Source organism: Rhopilema esculentum, chromosome 9, assembly GCF_057945365.1.
Source record: "Rhopilema esculentum isolate cy_ngs chromosome 9, ASM5794536v1, whole genome shotgun sequence".
Taxonomy (NCBI): Eukaryota; Metazoa; Cnidaria; class Scyphozoa; order Rhizostomeae; family Rhizostomatidae; genus Rhopilema; species Rhopilema esculentum.
Window position 1 is genome coordinate 7397911 of NC_142823.1, and position 15859 is coordinate 7413769.

General features: G+C 38.4%; 1 protein-coding gene across 2 annotated transcripts in view; it reads left to right on the forward strand.

Moving 5' to 3' along the window:
- Positions 1-15859, forward strand: part of LOC135688980 (ATPase family AAA domain-containing protein 2-like) — a 29620-nt gene that overhangs the window by 4859 nt on the left and 8902 nt on the right. For both annotated transcript variants that reach the window (XM_089110371.1, XM_089110372.1), the window contains exons 4-13: positions 1470-1639; positions 1933-2170; positions 3292-3429; positions 4241-4434; positions 5249-5390; positions 6253-6401; positions 7313-7561; positions 12243-12630; positions 13895-14271; positions 14980-15198. In XM_089110371.1, the coding sequence (XP_088966497.1) occupies positions 1470-1639; positions 1933-2170; positions 3292-3429; positions 4241-4434; positions 5249-5390; positions 6253-6401; positions 7313-7561; positions 12243-12630; positions 13895-14271; positions 14980-15198 (2264 nt within the window). The remainder of the gene's footprint in view (positions 1-1469; positions 1640-1932; positions 2171-3291; positions 3430-4240; positions 4435-5248; positions 5391-6252; positions 6402-7312; positions 7562-12242; positions 12631-13894; positions 14272-14979; positions 15199-15859) is intronic.

Here is a 15859-nt window from a genome sequence, read left to right on the forward strand (position 1 = left end):
TTAAGATCACACAGTAAGCAAATTTTGTTTCCAACACATTTGATTTTGGTTCTACAAATATGATATTTATGTTCAATCTTTTATGGATGACAATCAGACGTTTGATTAGGAAAGTTTTGAGATACCTTTAAATATGTTTGTGTGATATAGATACACACAGAGTGTTCTGTTAGAGGAGCCAGAAATAAGAAGTTGATAACATCTGGCTTTTAGAAATGTACCAAACCACACATTAAACTACTGTTCCTACTTAAATACAAAAGTAAATATAAATGTTAGACAGCATAGACAGAGTGTGATGCATGCACTTGTGTAAATATGTACCCTGTATGCTGATCAAGGCTCATAAATGGTATTTTTTGCCTGTGAGCAGAAAGCAGAGTAAAAAATGTGCCTGCAAGTAAAATAGGAAACAACTTATGGTCAGATTTGATAAACTGCGAATCTGCCTTTCTACTGGGTTCCACTAAGTACTGTCGCACCAACTTCTGTTTCTCAAAAGCAGATACCATATCAATATTAGTATATCAATATTACCATGAAATAAAACTGCATGCAGTGGTGTAGCTTGACCTTCCGGACTAAGAGGGTGGTTGGAGGGTCATCAAAGGTAAAAACTTTTCCCATGCATGTATGGATGAGACAATTAGTTTTTTGTATCATTAACAAGAGTTGTAAGCTCTCAACATAACACTGGGTTTTCACATTTCAAAGTTGAAAATCTTTGCCTTTCTAATCCAAACAAGTTCCCTGAAAATTTCTCAATCAATATAGTGACTAATATAGACTAATAGTGTGACCGTTCTTTATCTTTGAGTTTATCATGCTGTAAGATTTTATTATCTTAATATGAAAATGCTTTCACTCTAAAAATTTGAATAGATGTGTTGATGCAAATTGTCAAACCTGGAAGTTACTAGGAGAGTTTTTTACTGCTCCCCTGGTGAATGTCCTATGGCCAAGCCTGTCAATTTACATATAGGTAAACCTCTTTAAATGTATCTATCTTGATATACAGATTTTAAAACTGTTAGCCTTTTTTCAAATTTAAAAATATGCCAGGAAAATGCAAGAATGAATACCTGAGATGTGGCTAATATCACTTGTTGAGCCATAGTTGATATTGAAAGAAAGATAATATTTTTGCTATCACAAGCTCCCAACAGTCTTGCACTTTTTGCAATCATTTGTGGCTTTTCTCATTGCAAACTCATCCGCCATTTTTGGTGGCCTCATCTGCCTCTGTCTTCCTGTGGCTCTTTTTGCTTGGATCTTTCTTGTCATTTCTGTGTGTTCCAGTGCCTCTTTTAGAGAAACATAACCTGTTAATATTTTCTTCGTCTTTTTCTTTTGTCTGCTAATTCAAAATGCTAAAGAGATTTGATTTTTTTTATTTTCAGCACATCTTAGGCCTCAGGTTGAATTGAAATTTATGTATGGAATGGTATATACTTCTATTTGATTTGCAGACACTTCAATGAAATCCTTACGAAAAGATGATGATTTGGACAATGCAGTGGGAAGCCTTTCAGAGCCAAGAAGGAGCTCAAGGCAAAGAAGAGAGGTGTATGGAACATTGAATGAGAAACTGTTGGTTTGGAATAAAGGAAAGGGAAGCAAATCTGAGGATGGAAAGGAGGTAATAGGCTTCATGTTATATATTTTGGAAAAATATTAATCCCTTTGATATATCATTTCAGTCATGTGTTGCTGAATTTTGTTATCAAGTTTGCTGAAAATTTTTGCCAAACCAAAACTTTCTGGGAATATAGTGCCCAGATTCCGATACTTTTGCAGCTCTGGGGCTTAGTTATAGTGTAGGTTTCTGAGCCTCTCCCCAAAATAACCAATTAAATATAATCAAATGGTAGTGCCTCAGCCAGTCAAAACCAAATGATTGCCATTTGAGTCACATCTGAAGAATTTTTTCAGGACACAGACCGATCGATGTACGATTTTGTAAAGCAAAGGAAGCGAAATGACACTGAGCAGGACGAAAATGATGAAGAAGAAGGTGATGAGGAAGATGACAGTGAAGATGACGAAGAAGATGATGATGACGACGATGAGACTGAAGAGCAGGAGGAAGATCAGGGCAGTCAAGAAAGACCATACTCATTTAGAGAGCGACGGCCAACAACCAGGAGATACTGTGCACCACCTATAGCAGGTAATACTCTCTTTTGATCAGGTAATACTCTCTAGCCTACTTGATTCTACTCTACTCTTCCCTACATTTCCCTACTGTTCTCTACTCTTCTCTACTCTTCTCTACTCTTCTCTACTCTTCTCTACTCTTCCCTACACTTCCCTACTGTTCTCTACTCTTCTCTACTCTTCTTTGCTTTTCTCGATTCTACTTTACTCTACACCACTCTTCTCTACTCTTCTCTACTCTTCTCTACTCTTCTCTACTCTTCCCTACACTTCCCTACTGTTCTCTACTCTTCTCTACTCTTCTTTGCTTTTCTCGATTCTACTTTACTCTACACCACTCTTCTCTACTCTTCTCTACTCTTCTCTACTCTTCTCTACTCTTCCCTACACTTCCCTACTGTTCTCTACTCTTCCCTACACTTCCCTACTGTTCTCTACTCTTCTCTACTCTACACCACTCTTCTCTACTCTACTCTACTCTTCTCTACTCTTCTATACTCTACTGTACTCTACTATACTCTACTCTACTCTACTCTACTCTACTCTACTCTACTCTACTGTACTCTACTCTACTCTACTCTACTCTACTCTACTCTACTCTACTCTACTCTACTCTACTCTACTCTACTCTACTCTACTCTACTCTTCTCTACTCTTCTATACTCTACTGTACTCTACTCTACTATACTCTACTCTACTCTACTCTACTCTACTCTACTCTACTCTACTGTACTCTACTCTACTCTACTCTACTCTACTCTACTCTACTCTACTCTACTCTACTCTACTCTACTCTACTCTACTCTACTCTACTCTACTCTACTCTACTCTACTCTACTCTACTCTACTCTACTCTACTCTACTCTACTCTACTCTACTCTACTCTACTCTACTCTACTCTACTCTACCTAAGAACAACTAGTTCAAATTTCCTGTTCTGCCAAAGGTGTAAAGCATAGCCAACGAAAGCGTTATTGAGACTTTTAATCGTTGACTGATTTATGTTCTTTAACCAGTGCTTAACATTTGCGATATAGGTAAACATTCTATGGTGTATTTGTTCAAAATGTGTTCTTAGAAAGAATAAGGTTACAAAATATAATTACTTACTGGTTGATATTTTTACAATTTCAGTAAAATCAAGAAGAAGCGAGGCACTTTATAATGCTGTACCACATAGCCCTATGCATAAACGAAGGCATCGCAAAATGCCACAGCACGGAGGTAGCCACAAGCGAAAACACTATGGCTCATCTACCTCGTCATCGTCAGGTCAGTTCTTCGGTTCTCGTGCAATTCATGCCAGCTTACTGAACAGTTCCTGTTCTTGTCATTTTGCTCCCATTGCTTAAAGGCATTATGTCCCACCAGTCAACTGCTCAGAGTTGACAATAGCCTCCGCAGCGCATTTAGGATCGTGATAACATCGCGAAAAACCCCTACGTTGTCGATTGGATACATAAAAATAGATCCATTGTGAAGTCAAACCAATGGGAAATTTAAATCGCCAGCGAAAAGTGTCGGGACGTAGTGCTTTTAAGAAATGCATAATTGAAAAGCTTCTCAATTTTCCATAAAATTTTGCTGTCTGATTTTCGACAAGACTGAATTGAAATCAACCTGCAGTTGTCACCTATAAATCGTATCCCCTTTTTTTTATTCTTTGGAAGCAAATCCTACATTTTACACATATGTGATATCCTTCCTTTTAAATTTCCCACTTTGACTGCTCTTTCACCGTTAAAGAATGCAAGAACGCTAGATAGACACAGGATTCAATGACTCTTGCAATAAAATTATCGTAACCGGTGAGAAGAGAAAAATGAAACTCTAAGAAAAGATTACATTCATTTTGGTTCAGGCCCTATACACCTTGATGAATTTTTTTCATACATATGATCTATTCTAGAAAATGCAGTCAATTCTTCTTTTTATATTGAGCAATTCTTGCTTGTTAGTTTCTGCTTTATAAAAGGCGTTCCAAGAATAGCCTAGATTCTACAACTTTGAATGATTTGTACTAACAAAGAGTTCAGAATTATTATCTGTTAGTTGTTGGCATTATTTTCCTACTTTTACCCAGGCGATTCAGACGACGAGCATCGCTTTGAAAGACGAAAGGCCAAGAGCATGGCGAAAGCGAGGGCACGCTGCCTTCCAATGAATTTCAACCCAGGAGACATCTTCGGTGTTTTAAAAGATAGGGAAAGAGCCAAAGAACGGCAACCAATCGGATCTAGTCTTGCTGATGTCGATCCTATGAGCATAGATAAAGGGGTATTCTTTTTAGTCTCCAACTGCTTCTTTTCAAAATTGTATTGTATTTCATTTCTTTTCACCTAGCATCCGAAGGTAGTTTTCAGGGCACTGAGAAGCTTAAGCTTAACGAGCAGTGTCCTGGTTCTTCCTCTCGATGTGACAACACCTCGTGATTCCTACGCTTGGAATTACAGATAGCTGGCGACTCTCCTCCCTTGAGTTTGGTCATGCCAGGGGCTCGAACCACGGACCCTTGGGTCTGTAGTCAGCGCCTCTAGCAACTGAGCTATCCTCGCAACTAAGATTTTTTGAGCAGTACTATTTAAACTAAAGCATTTGAAAAAATATTTCACTACGATGCATTTTACCACAAGGCGAACGCCCAAAGAGAAAGGGATAGATGTTAGATTATACATACATGCTACCCAGCATGTGTTTAATATCTTTGTCACTAGTAGTGTTCAAAGTTTTTTTAATAGTGTTTTGGATACTTAAAGCAGTAAAAGCACAGTGTTCAGGAAATGGTCTGTTATTATGGGAGGTTATGGGCTTGGATTTTAATCATCAAGACTTAAAGACAACCATCCATAATGAAACTATGCTCTCTTGCACTTGAAGAATACATGAATTCTGCCAGTTATCTTGACTGACCTAGATCGCATCTCGCTGTTCCAGTGACCGTTTGTTGACGTCTTTTGTTAGCCAATTACTTCATGGTGGCAGCTTGTAGGCACTTGCAAGAACAGAGAATTCTTCAAGAGATGGCTTTGACAATTTGTTTAGACCTATCTGCCGTTGTGGTATTGTCATATATATTTTCTTTTTTCGCTAGGTGACTTTTGAAAGCGTCGGTGGACTTGACAAACACATACAGTCTCTGAAAGAGATGATTGTTTTTCCACTTCTCTATCCTGAAGTTTTTGAGAAATTCAAAATAGCACCTCCAAGAGGCGTGCTCTTCTACGGACCTCCAGGTATTTAGCGAATTTATTTCTTTCATTTTGTGAAATATGCCAAGCCTTTTTGTTATTTTACCTTTCTTTGTGTATCATCGGTGTTAGAACGGCCGGTCTATTCATTACGCTGGTCGGATGTACCTCTCTTGACCAAATCCGATCTTGCATCAACATCTGTGAGCAAGCGATTAGCGTAATATTGTTACCTTATCATAACGTAGAAGCTGGTTGATTGGCTGAGGAGTGTAATGTAGTGATCACGTGTCAGGATATTTGTATAGGGAGGTCTGACATGGTTAAAGTGGGCGATTTGTGTAGTAAGGTAATGAGTATTTACATATAGCGTTTGCTAGTAAGTTGTTGCATTTCATCTTTATCGTCTTTTAATCGAGATAGAAGCTAATCAAAAGTTTTAGTAAAGAGCCTTTAGTAAACATGTTCGTTAAAAATAGTTTACATCATGTCTAGGCCATGTTTGATATAAGAACGTTTGAAGGAAGCTTGTTTCACCTTCAGCTTCAGAAATCTTTTTTTGGTTGTGCTCGAACATCGTGTTTCATTAAACCTTGCAGGAACTGTCTATTCTTACATTCCCCGTCTTGTCTGCTATCCGCTTTCAGAAATGATTTCAAAATGTTTTGTTTCGCGGTTCTTGTGCTTAGTTGTCATTGTCATACTCATCCTATTTACTAAAACTTAGAACAGTCTTTGCTCTTCATTTCACGCTTGGATATTAGTCGTTTCTCATTAAAACAGCCACCCCAGCCCATCCAGTTTGCCGTTCGTTGCCCCTTCAAATTCTATCCCCCGTTCGTTTTCCCTTCATATTCTATCCCCCGTTGGTTTTCCCTTCATTCCAACTTTTAATCCCATCTTCCAGGAACTGGAAAAACATTGGTTGCTCGAGCATTAGCCAATGAATGTAGCAGTGAAGGTCACAAGGTTGCATTCTTCATGCGAAAAGGCGCTGATTGCCTTAGTAAATGGGTTGGCGAATCAGAGAGGCAACTGAGGTTGCTTTTTGATCAGGTATTGCAACTTGCAGTTTTCTTGTTTGATTTGAATGACATCGTCTGCAGTCGTGAATGGTATGAAGCCTAGGGAGGGGGTACCTTATAGATTTTGAGGTTCTGTGATTCTTTTTATTTTTAAGTGTATTCTACATGGTATCTGCCCTGAAAGAAACCTACCCTGAAAGAAACCTACCCTGAAAGAGCAACGAACATCTCTTTTCAGCGGATATCTCCCTTCAACTTTCAATGGAAATTCCCCTTCGATGAACTCCCCTTTTCAACTGACGTCTCCCTTCAACAGAAATTTTCTTTCAACGTGCATCTCCTTTAAACGAGAATTTCGTTTCAAAGGGTGCTCCCCTTCAACGGACATTCCCTTTCAACGGAAATCTCCTTTCCACGGGCACTTTTCTCTAATGAGCATCTCTCTTATAGCTTTACTTGATTCAGAAAAGGATTTCATTGTAGTCAACAGCGAAAAAAAGATTGCTATCACCCTGCTAAGGCTATAAGAAGACGAACTTTTTATTTACATTTTCAATAGGTTGGCTTTGGTACCTTTCGTTTTAACAAGAAAATTCAGCTTTTTATTAACAAAGTAATTTTTTTCACTGGGCATTTCGACCATATGAGGGGCTAGTGCCCCAATCGATCAACGTAAAAAGGCTGTCAAACGTATCGTACCTCCTCTCGAGTTATTTTCATTTTGAAATACAAATTCTCACTTGTGTCTATCATACAATCTTTATTATTCTTTGGAGTTTCAGACAATCAGACGATAAAATACTTCCGTATATTTCAAAATGGTTCTACCGCAATGTTAAAGCTTTTCAATCAGACAAGGTTACCTAAATTTTGTTCCTCAAAATGTCATTGTATTGAATCATTGCATTTTTCAAAACACTGCCTTTTTTGTTACCATTCCAGGCATACTCAATGCGGCCATCTATAATCTTTTTTGACGAGATCGACGGCTTGGCACCCGTGCGTTCAACGCGGCAAGATCAAATCCACAGTTCTATTGTCTCGACTCTGCTCGCTCTAATGGACGGGCTTGATTCGCGCGGTGAAGTCGTAGTCATTGGAGCAACCAACAGAATCGACTCCATAGACCCGGCTCTTCGAAGACCTGGTAGATTCGACAGAGAATTCCTGTTTACGTTGCCGAACAGAGTGGTATGTCAGTTTATATTTATGTTTAGAAATTGCAGAGGCGGATATCCAACTCAGTGATGAGATACTAAAAGGTGTGCATCAGAAAACATGCACACAAGACGCTATTTTTTAAGGCTACCCAAGGCGATTTGCACCTGCCTTTGAATTGCTCTTTCAAGTTGCTTTGTATGTCACTATTTCGGAACTTCAAGTCCTTTTTCTCATTGACCAAACTTTAATATAGATTATTTTGCATTACCGATATCTTCACTGAAACTAAAAATCTAAATTGCAGCTAAAAATCCTCAGTAATATATTTAAATAAGGCCTTTTTGGATTATTAGGGTAGACAAGATATTGTTTTCTAAAATACGACTTTTAACCCTACAATTTTTACTGTATGTGACCTCAGTCGTATGATTTCTAATTTCGCAAGTAGGCTTTTGATATTTTCACTTTATTTAATCTCGCAATGCAAGACACTTTTTTGTTTCAAATTAATTACAAAACAAAGACAGTCAAAGCAAAACAAATAACACAAAATAGAGCAAAAGTGTACACTGCATGAGCATAGGGCTCAAATCTTGATTGGCTGAGAGCTTGCGCTAAATCACGTGACCTCTCTCGCCGCTGAGCCAATCAAGATTTGAGCCCTATGCTCACTGCATGATGTCACGTTTGCTAGTCTTTACTACTTGGTCATCCATATTTTGCTGGCCTTTAGAATTACTTTGGATTTGCATTTAAAAATGACTTTATCAAAACGATCTCCGTCTGCTACAGCCGAACAATACCTCCTCTATGGTAACTACGATGTTGCCCTGTCTCTTTTTCTTGTATCTCGATAGTGGCCTTCGTGGCGTTTGTTTAATGTTATCCGTTATCTGATTGGTCAAAACTTAGAATTCCATCTGCCGTGTCAGCCAATCAGAGATTTGAACCACATGCTTGTCTTGATAGTAATGTAAGACACGCTTTTCTGATATCTCCACTCGGATTACGGTAGAACATTCAAGAGCAACACTCGTATCGACTTTCGTCATTAGGCAGCATCATGCCATTTTAGTAGATGCCATATGCGAAAGGGTTCGATAATGTCTTTGTATCTGGGTTCTTGTTGGGGAGACGAGATCGCGGCTCCATCATTTAAAACAAAAGCGTGAGTGGTTTGTCCGAACCAATTAGCTACGAGGAGTAGGTACCCACGCGCATCAAACCTGCTAGAACAATGCAGGATCTATGTTGTTTATTTTTTCAAAGTTCCCCCCTTTGCCTATCTGTTGTGAAATGCAAAGTACGCATGTGCACCTACTCCTTTCACGGGGGGCTTCCTACACCTTACGGACTTACTCTAACTCGTCTCCTCAACAAGTTCTGTACAATCTAGCAGTAACTGAAACAGTACGAAAAATGAATATCAAGTAGAATTTTCCCGTTAGATTGTACCTCGTCTGCTATGAATATATTCCAAGCTGTTTTCGATGTTGATCCATTCATAATATTAAAACTGCCTTTTACTGCTTGTATTCTTACTTTGCATTGTAATTATCTTTTTATTTTTCATCAACTTTCTGTCAGATTTGCCACGGCCGCTGCAAAGCAGCAATTTTGGCCTATGTTGCCACAATGCTTAAAAAATATATCATGAAATTGAAGTTGTCCTCTCCCTCTTTGCTTGTTTATTTAAAGGCAACTTAAATCCGCTGGCCATTTAAATTTCTATTGGTTAGACGATACAATAGGCCTATTGTTCCGGAGCCAATCGGCTAGTCTTCGGTTATTTTTTATTTTAAACACGCTGTAAAGTCTATTGTTAACTAAAAACGGTTGATTGTCGGGACATAGTGCCTTTAAGATTCTTAATTAAAAAAATATTTGTTTGAAAGTTTTTGAAAGCATTCCGGTTTTAATCAAGTCAGCTTTGGATAGTTCCATGATAGTAATATAATGATAATTATGATATATTAATACTTGTTTCAAGCATTTTAAATTTAAAGAAAACTATTAAATACTAACTTTTTACAATACGAACAGAATGATATATAAGAAAGCAAAGGCTGTCATGAACAAAACATTTCTGCAGGAATCCTATCCAATTTTTTCGAACCACTCTCTGTCAGAATTGACCTACAGGTTGCTGCTTAGAAAACGACTCAGTGAAATGAGCGAATCTGAAGCCAACCCTGGAGATTTATTTCTTCTGTATTGGCTTCAAGCGCTTTTACCATTAATTTTTAAACCTGTTGCAGCTATCACAGTTATTTGTACCATTAATATACAATCAGAATGAATATGTAAAATATAAACATGATTATTTATATATTTATATGAATCTAATTACAAAACACAGATGTTTCACTGTATCTGATGTGATTCAAAAATTCAAGATGAATACCGCTTGAAATCCTTCGATCCAAAATCGTCACTAAAAATGACGCTACTTTAGCCGTAATTCCACTTAGTCGCCATCTCATCTAAATGCAAATTTTGTAGCTGACTAGAATCACCTGTAACTAAATCCCAAGCAATCGATCGCTCAAGCACCAAAGCGTATTGTGTTTTCACAGAGTTAACAATCAATTTCCCAGAACAAATCCAAGAAAAGAAATTTTTAATCAAGAAGTATTGTAATTCAGACTGAAAAACATATTTACAACAAATTAAACCTCAAAATCTCGGCGTTTTATAAACTGTTGTTTATTAGTAAAAATTGTAAATTCGATGATATTATATTTTACTGTCCTGGTTATTTCCAGCAAACCAACCTTCGTAAGCAACCTCTGCGCTTCTTTGCTTGGAGTTCTTCAATGATATTTTCTTTCTCTTCGACTCTCTCCCTAAGGTCCTGGATATCTCCTATTAGTCCATCATTTTCTTTCTTCTTTCTTGCGAAAGCGCTTTTTAAACGTTGGCCGTCTTCAGATAGAACTGTATTCGTCTCTTTTAAACTGGTACAGTTCTCTTCAAGCTGCTTTATTTGTGCCACGAACGACATCTTCGCAGTGATTCGGTCAGTTTGTTCCTCCAAGAACTTCTGATGGGCCTCGGTATTTTCCTGGCGCATCACAAGAACTTTGTTGTTAAGCCTTGTATTGTCGTTTTCGAGCCGCTCGTTCTGCCGCTGAAGCATTTGGAATTGGTTAAATACCTTGTGGTATTCCTCTTTTGTCTTTTCTTCTTGCTGGCTTCGAAGCTCCTGTTCGCTTTCTGTCTGAACAAGTTTAAACTGCAGCTGCTGAATGTGTTCTCTGAGTGGCTTGACTTTATTGTGATTTATTGCGATTTCTACGTCATTGACAATGCCATTGAGAAAATTTGTCACTGTCAATTGTAGCTTTTCTTCTGCCATCTCGTTCTTTATTTGATCGAGTTCAGCTTTAAGATTTTTGATTTGCACACGCAGTCGATAACTCTTGACCTGCTCATCGTAGAGTTTTACTTCATGTTGATCAGCCATCTTTTTAACTTTTGCCTTCCACTTTGCTTCGATGGTCTTGATCTTTTCGTGCTTGCCTTCCAGCGCATTCAGCAAAGAGTTTCTATCCACCGTCATTTCATGGAGCTCGTAAGCCAAAAGGGTAGAATGGTCTTCAAATGTTTTAGCTTTGACTCTCAAAGACTCGATTTGTATCTTGTTATCTTCATTGTTCTTTCTCTCGTCAGCGAGTTGCTTTTGTAACTCCTTGATTGCTTCCTTGAGGCTGCTATTTTCTTCCTTCAAATCTTCTTTTTCATTTGCATAGTCGTTGCAAATCTGAAGATCGGGTTGAGCTTCAACATCGGTTTGTGACTCCTGATCTTTGATTGAGGCATAACTCTTTGATGTAGCATTTACTTCCTCCAGAGGAGCATCCAGTTCCTGAAATATTATTTTATGAATGTTGTTACTATTACATATCAAAACCTTCTATTACAGGTTTACCTAAATGGTGAAAAACATCAAAGAATAATTTCCCTGTCATCTATCTTAAAACTTTTTTCTTCCTTCAGTTTTTATTTTCTCCATCAAAATACGTTTCTTTCCACTACTAGAAATTCTTTGGTTTGCACCTTCTGTTGTCAAACTATTAAATCTTTCAGTTATAGAATCTCACCTCGGATACTTGTCTTGGTGCTTGGCGACTTTCTCGTTCGGTATGAAGACTGTCGAGAAGTTGCTTGTTTGTGCATCGCAATTCTGCCATCTCTGTTGACGAACGATTGCTTCCTTCTTTCAATGCAGCCATTTGTTGCCTCAAATTAACCAGCTCCTCGTTCAGCATAATCATGCGATCCTTCTCTCGCATTCTTCTTCTCTTGTTTCGCGATATATTCGTATCTTCCATTGTTTTCGAGATTCGTAAACAGTGTTTCGATATTGAATCATAAAACATTCTGATAAATATATAGCTAACATCGAATTTATAGGGTTTTCCGTCTCTTGTGACGTCAGATTGATTAGACGTGAAACCGAGTTTGTTTCGTCACAGCCAGCGTTTGATGATTTGTCCCAACCGAGGCCATGTCTGTGGAGCTTAGATATTGAAACTAAATTTTGTAGCCTTATATTAATATTACAGTTTTGTACCTCATAAAGTTGAAATTAGCGAAAAACCTTTTTGTGTTTTAAAACAAATGTTGCGGGGATGCGACGATTGATTGCAATTGAAATATATTAATTATCTTTTGAGAATTTTCCGTTAATGTTCATCTTGTTTCTCAGGCTCGCAGAACAATTTTAGAGATTCACACCAGAGAATGGCAACCAAAATTGTCCAAAAATTTCGTCAATGAACTTGGTGATCTCTGTGTTGGTTACTGCGGGGCAGATATCAAAGCTCTTTGCACTGAAGCCGCCCTTGTTGCATTGAGGCGTAGATACCCTCAGATTTATGGAACAAACAAAAAGCTAGTTCTCGACATTGATAACATCCGGATTACGCTGAAAGATTTCCAGAATGCAATGGGAAAAGTCGTCCCGGCCTCGCAGCGATCAGTTGTCTCTCCAGCAAGGTCACTTGGAAGAATAATGAAGCCATTGCTAGAATCGACGCTGGAAAGTGTATTACGCAAAATCCGAGCTTTCTTTCCTCCTGCTAACCCGGTCAACGGTAGGTTTGAGACCTTTGTTTTTTAACAGCTAGAAGGGGGTAGGTCCCCCTGTGGAAATTGTTGTGTTTTTCTGCTTTTTAGGTTTACATCAAGTATACATTTGAGAAGTTTAATGTGGCAAAAACCATTCTTCAACAAGTCTAGAAGCACAGTTATTCCTAGACAAATCAGAAAGAAAGAATTTGGGGTAGTTGTACTGTTTGTTGTTAGTTCTTTAAGACGACAGGCCTATATTCTAGCACCAAGCGATTACTTGTTGCCCCAAGGACGAAGGAAGGAAGGTTTCTATCGTATGGCGGCTACTTTTTCAATTTGAGGACAGCAAATATATTTTGAGACAATGTAATTTGTCTGTTTTTCAAGTATCCCCGATTGGAAGTTATTCGATAAGGACTATTTCATTAACTTTGATATTTACCGTAAATTCACTTTTTAATCCCCCCCCCCCTTGGCTTATTGTTTTTCAGCATTTTAAAGGAGGGCTTTTAAGAGAGGGGGGCTAAATTGAGAGAGGGGCTTGATAAATATTTTGGAATAAAAGACCATTTATAGTGGTAAACTAATTTTTTGTTACTTGCGAAATAAAAAACATCAAATCAGCCTTCTACATCAGTAATTATCATCGTCATCAATTATTAATTCTAAAATATTTTCTTGGGCCATGTCGCCTTCTGAAATCGAGCATTCGAAAAGGTCGACTTCATTCCCCGGACTACCAACGGCCTGTAAATTTGGTAAAAGGCTCTCACATGGCCTGTGCTTAATGCACATTAAATCTTTGTCTTTGGATCTGTAGTGACTGGAAAACACATGGTGTGAATTTTGATTTAATTCGAAGTATCGAACGACTAATGAATAAAATGAAAATCTCTGTTTTTCGTCAAGTTTACTTATTTCTAAATCAGCGAAAATTGGGGGGACTAAATTGAGAGGGGGGGCTTATTGAATTTTTTCTTCTGAAAGAGGGGTGGCTTAAAGAAGAATTTACGGTAACTGAAAAAAAAACAAAAAAATTACCTACACGCTTTGGTGTAAAGAACAGCACGGTTCTGAGTTGCAACTCCAAGTCTCTCGCTAAACGCGAATATCATGGAACTGGCATCACCAGATATTTTTATCCATGTTGTCTATACACTGTATTTTTTACGTTGACGGAAGGTATTTTTCAAGGTGTTTTGTATTTCTCAGTATTTCATCCAGAATTTGTATGAATAGTTTACATCTTTGTAATAATTGTATTAGTATTTTTTTTTCTATTTCCAGATGCAAACTCGACTTGTTCCTCGTCCAAGAATCAGGGAATGCCTTTCAACCTTGACGTAGACACATCAGATGAAGATGAAAGCGACCTTCCAAGCATTTACGAGCCATTATCATACGGGCGATCAACACGAGCGACACAAAGAGCCAGTTCCCCTCAAATTGAGAATAGGAATTTTGTAGATATTATCGAAAGATCGCAGATGAGAAAACTATCTCATCGTGCAAGGTTTCTTATCACAGCTAATGAGGGTATGGGCCAATCAACGCACCTTGCTCCAGCTATATTGTACAGTATGGAGCACCTGAAGGTTTATGTCCTCGATTTGCCTTCTCTTTTTGGCGTGTCTGCGAGAGTCCCTGAAGAGGCTTGTGCCCAAGTAAGAACCACTTTTTTATTTTATTATCATCCGGCTTTTCGTGATGGAGTGCATCAGACATCTTAGACCAATACCGTAAATCCTCGTATAAGCCCCCCCTCTCGAATAAGCCCCCTTTCCCGAATAAGCCCCCACCCTAAAATTACTTTTGTCAAGTAAGCCCCCATCTTCGAATACGCCTCTATGGGCTGCGGCACTGCCCCCGATCGACAGCAATATGTTTATCCCAATATATCCTCATTTTTAAGCATACTGACCATGCCCAAACAGAAGAAGAAATTTTACCCTAGTAAATTTTTGGCGGCTGCTAAATAAGCCCCCCACCTTCGAATAAGCCCCCTTTTAATAAGCCTCGACACAAAAATATTTTTTTGCGCAATGAGCCCCCGGGGGCATATTCGAGGACTTGACGTATGAGATCTGAGGTATTCTACAGATTTATGCCGATGTGGTTTTGACTGTGTGGCTCAGTCTGGTTCAGAGAAGACTGTATTTTTTCCCCTAAGTTTGAAGCTAGACCACGTAGATCCACAATATATCAACTGATTGCCAATAAGCAAATAAGAACAACAGCCCGTGACATTCGCTGTTTGCATTTTGAGCCGCTTGGTTGCTTTGAGGTTTAGTCTGAGGTTTGATCTGTCTCATGACTGTCCATAGTACTTCTCGTTCCTTTGAGTCTCCATAACTTTTCACGCCCCTTTTCAGATTTTTACCGAAGCAAGAAGAACTGCACCATGCGTCATCTATCTACCCCACATCGAAACCTGGTGGAGTTCAATAAGCGACACTTGCAGAGCGACTTTCCTCACACTCCTCGATGATTTCCCAGCATCATTGCCCGTGATCTTGCTGTCTACTAGTAACTGCACGTTCGCAAAACTACCAAGCAGGGTTAGAGAGTTGTTCTCCCCACTATATGAAGAGGTACAATGCTCAAGATTTTCTTTAAGCAATATTTTAACAAATCACTATATTTTCGTTTCATATTATTTAAAAAAATGTTGTTAGTTTTTCAACTTCGATGATTATTATTTGAATTTGCAAAGATTTTTGGAGGTTTATACATGAACTTAAACAACGAATCTTTTAGAATACAAACTATTGGGGGGTTCATCTACTACAATCTTGGACAAATCTTATGAAACAAACCCCTAATCAAGTGCCAGGCAGCATACAAACCTCTATCCCCACCCCCCCCCCCCTCCATTCAAAGTATGAGCATGGGTATCCCAGTAACAATGATACCAACATTGAACTGGAGCAGGGGGTAGCGATCTCAGCACGGTCTGTCAAGAATGGTAGATGTTCAAATTCCCCACGAGTTGTCCCTTGCTTCTCTTCTAGAAAGCGCCCGTCTGTTAATTGCTTGAAGATTTCATTTAGATAATCACAAGTTAATGCTCAATTGAGTTATCTTTTTAATTTAAGACTTATATTCTATTTGATCTGCCTTATTTTTGTCAATGAGTTTCTGTTTGATATCATTGTACTTGATTTTTGCGCTCAGTTGCATCGCACTGAGAATATCTTTATTCGGTAAGACCGGTAAGAAATTAGTTGATATAACCTGGCTTCGAGGCTTACT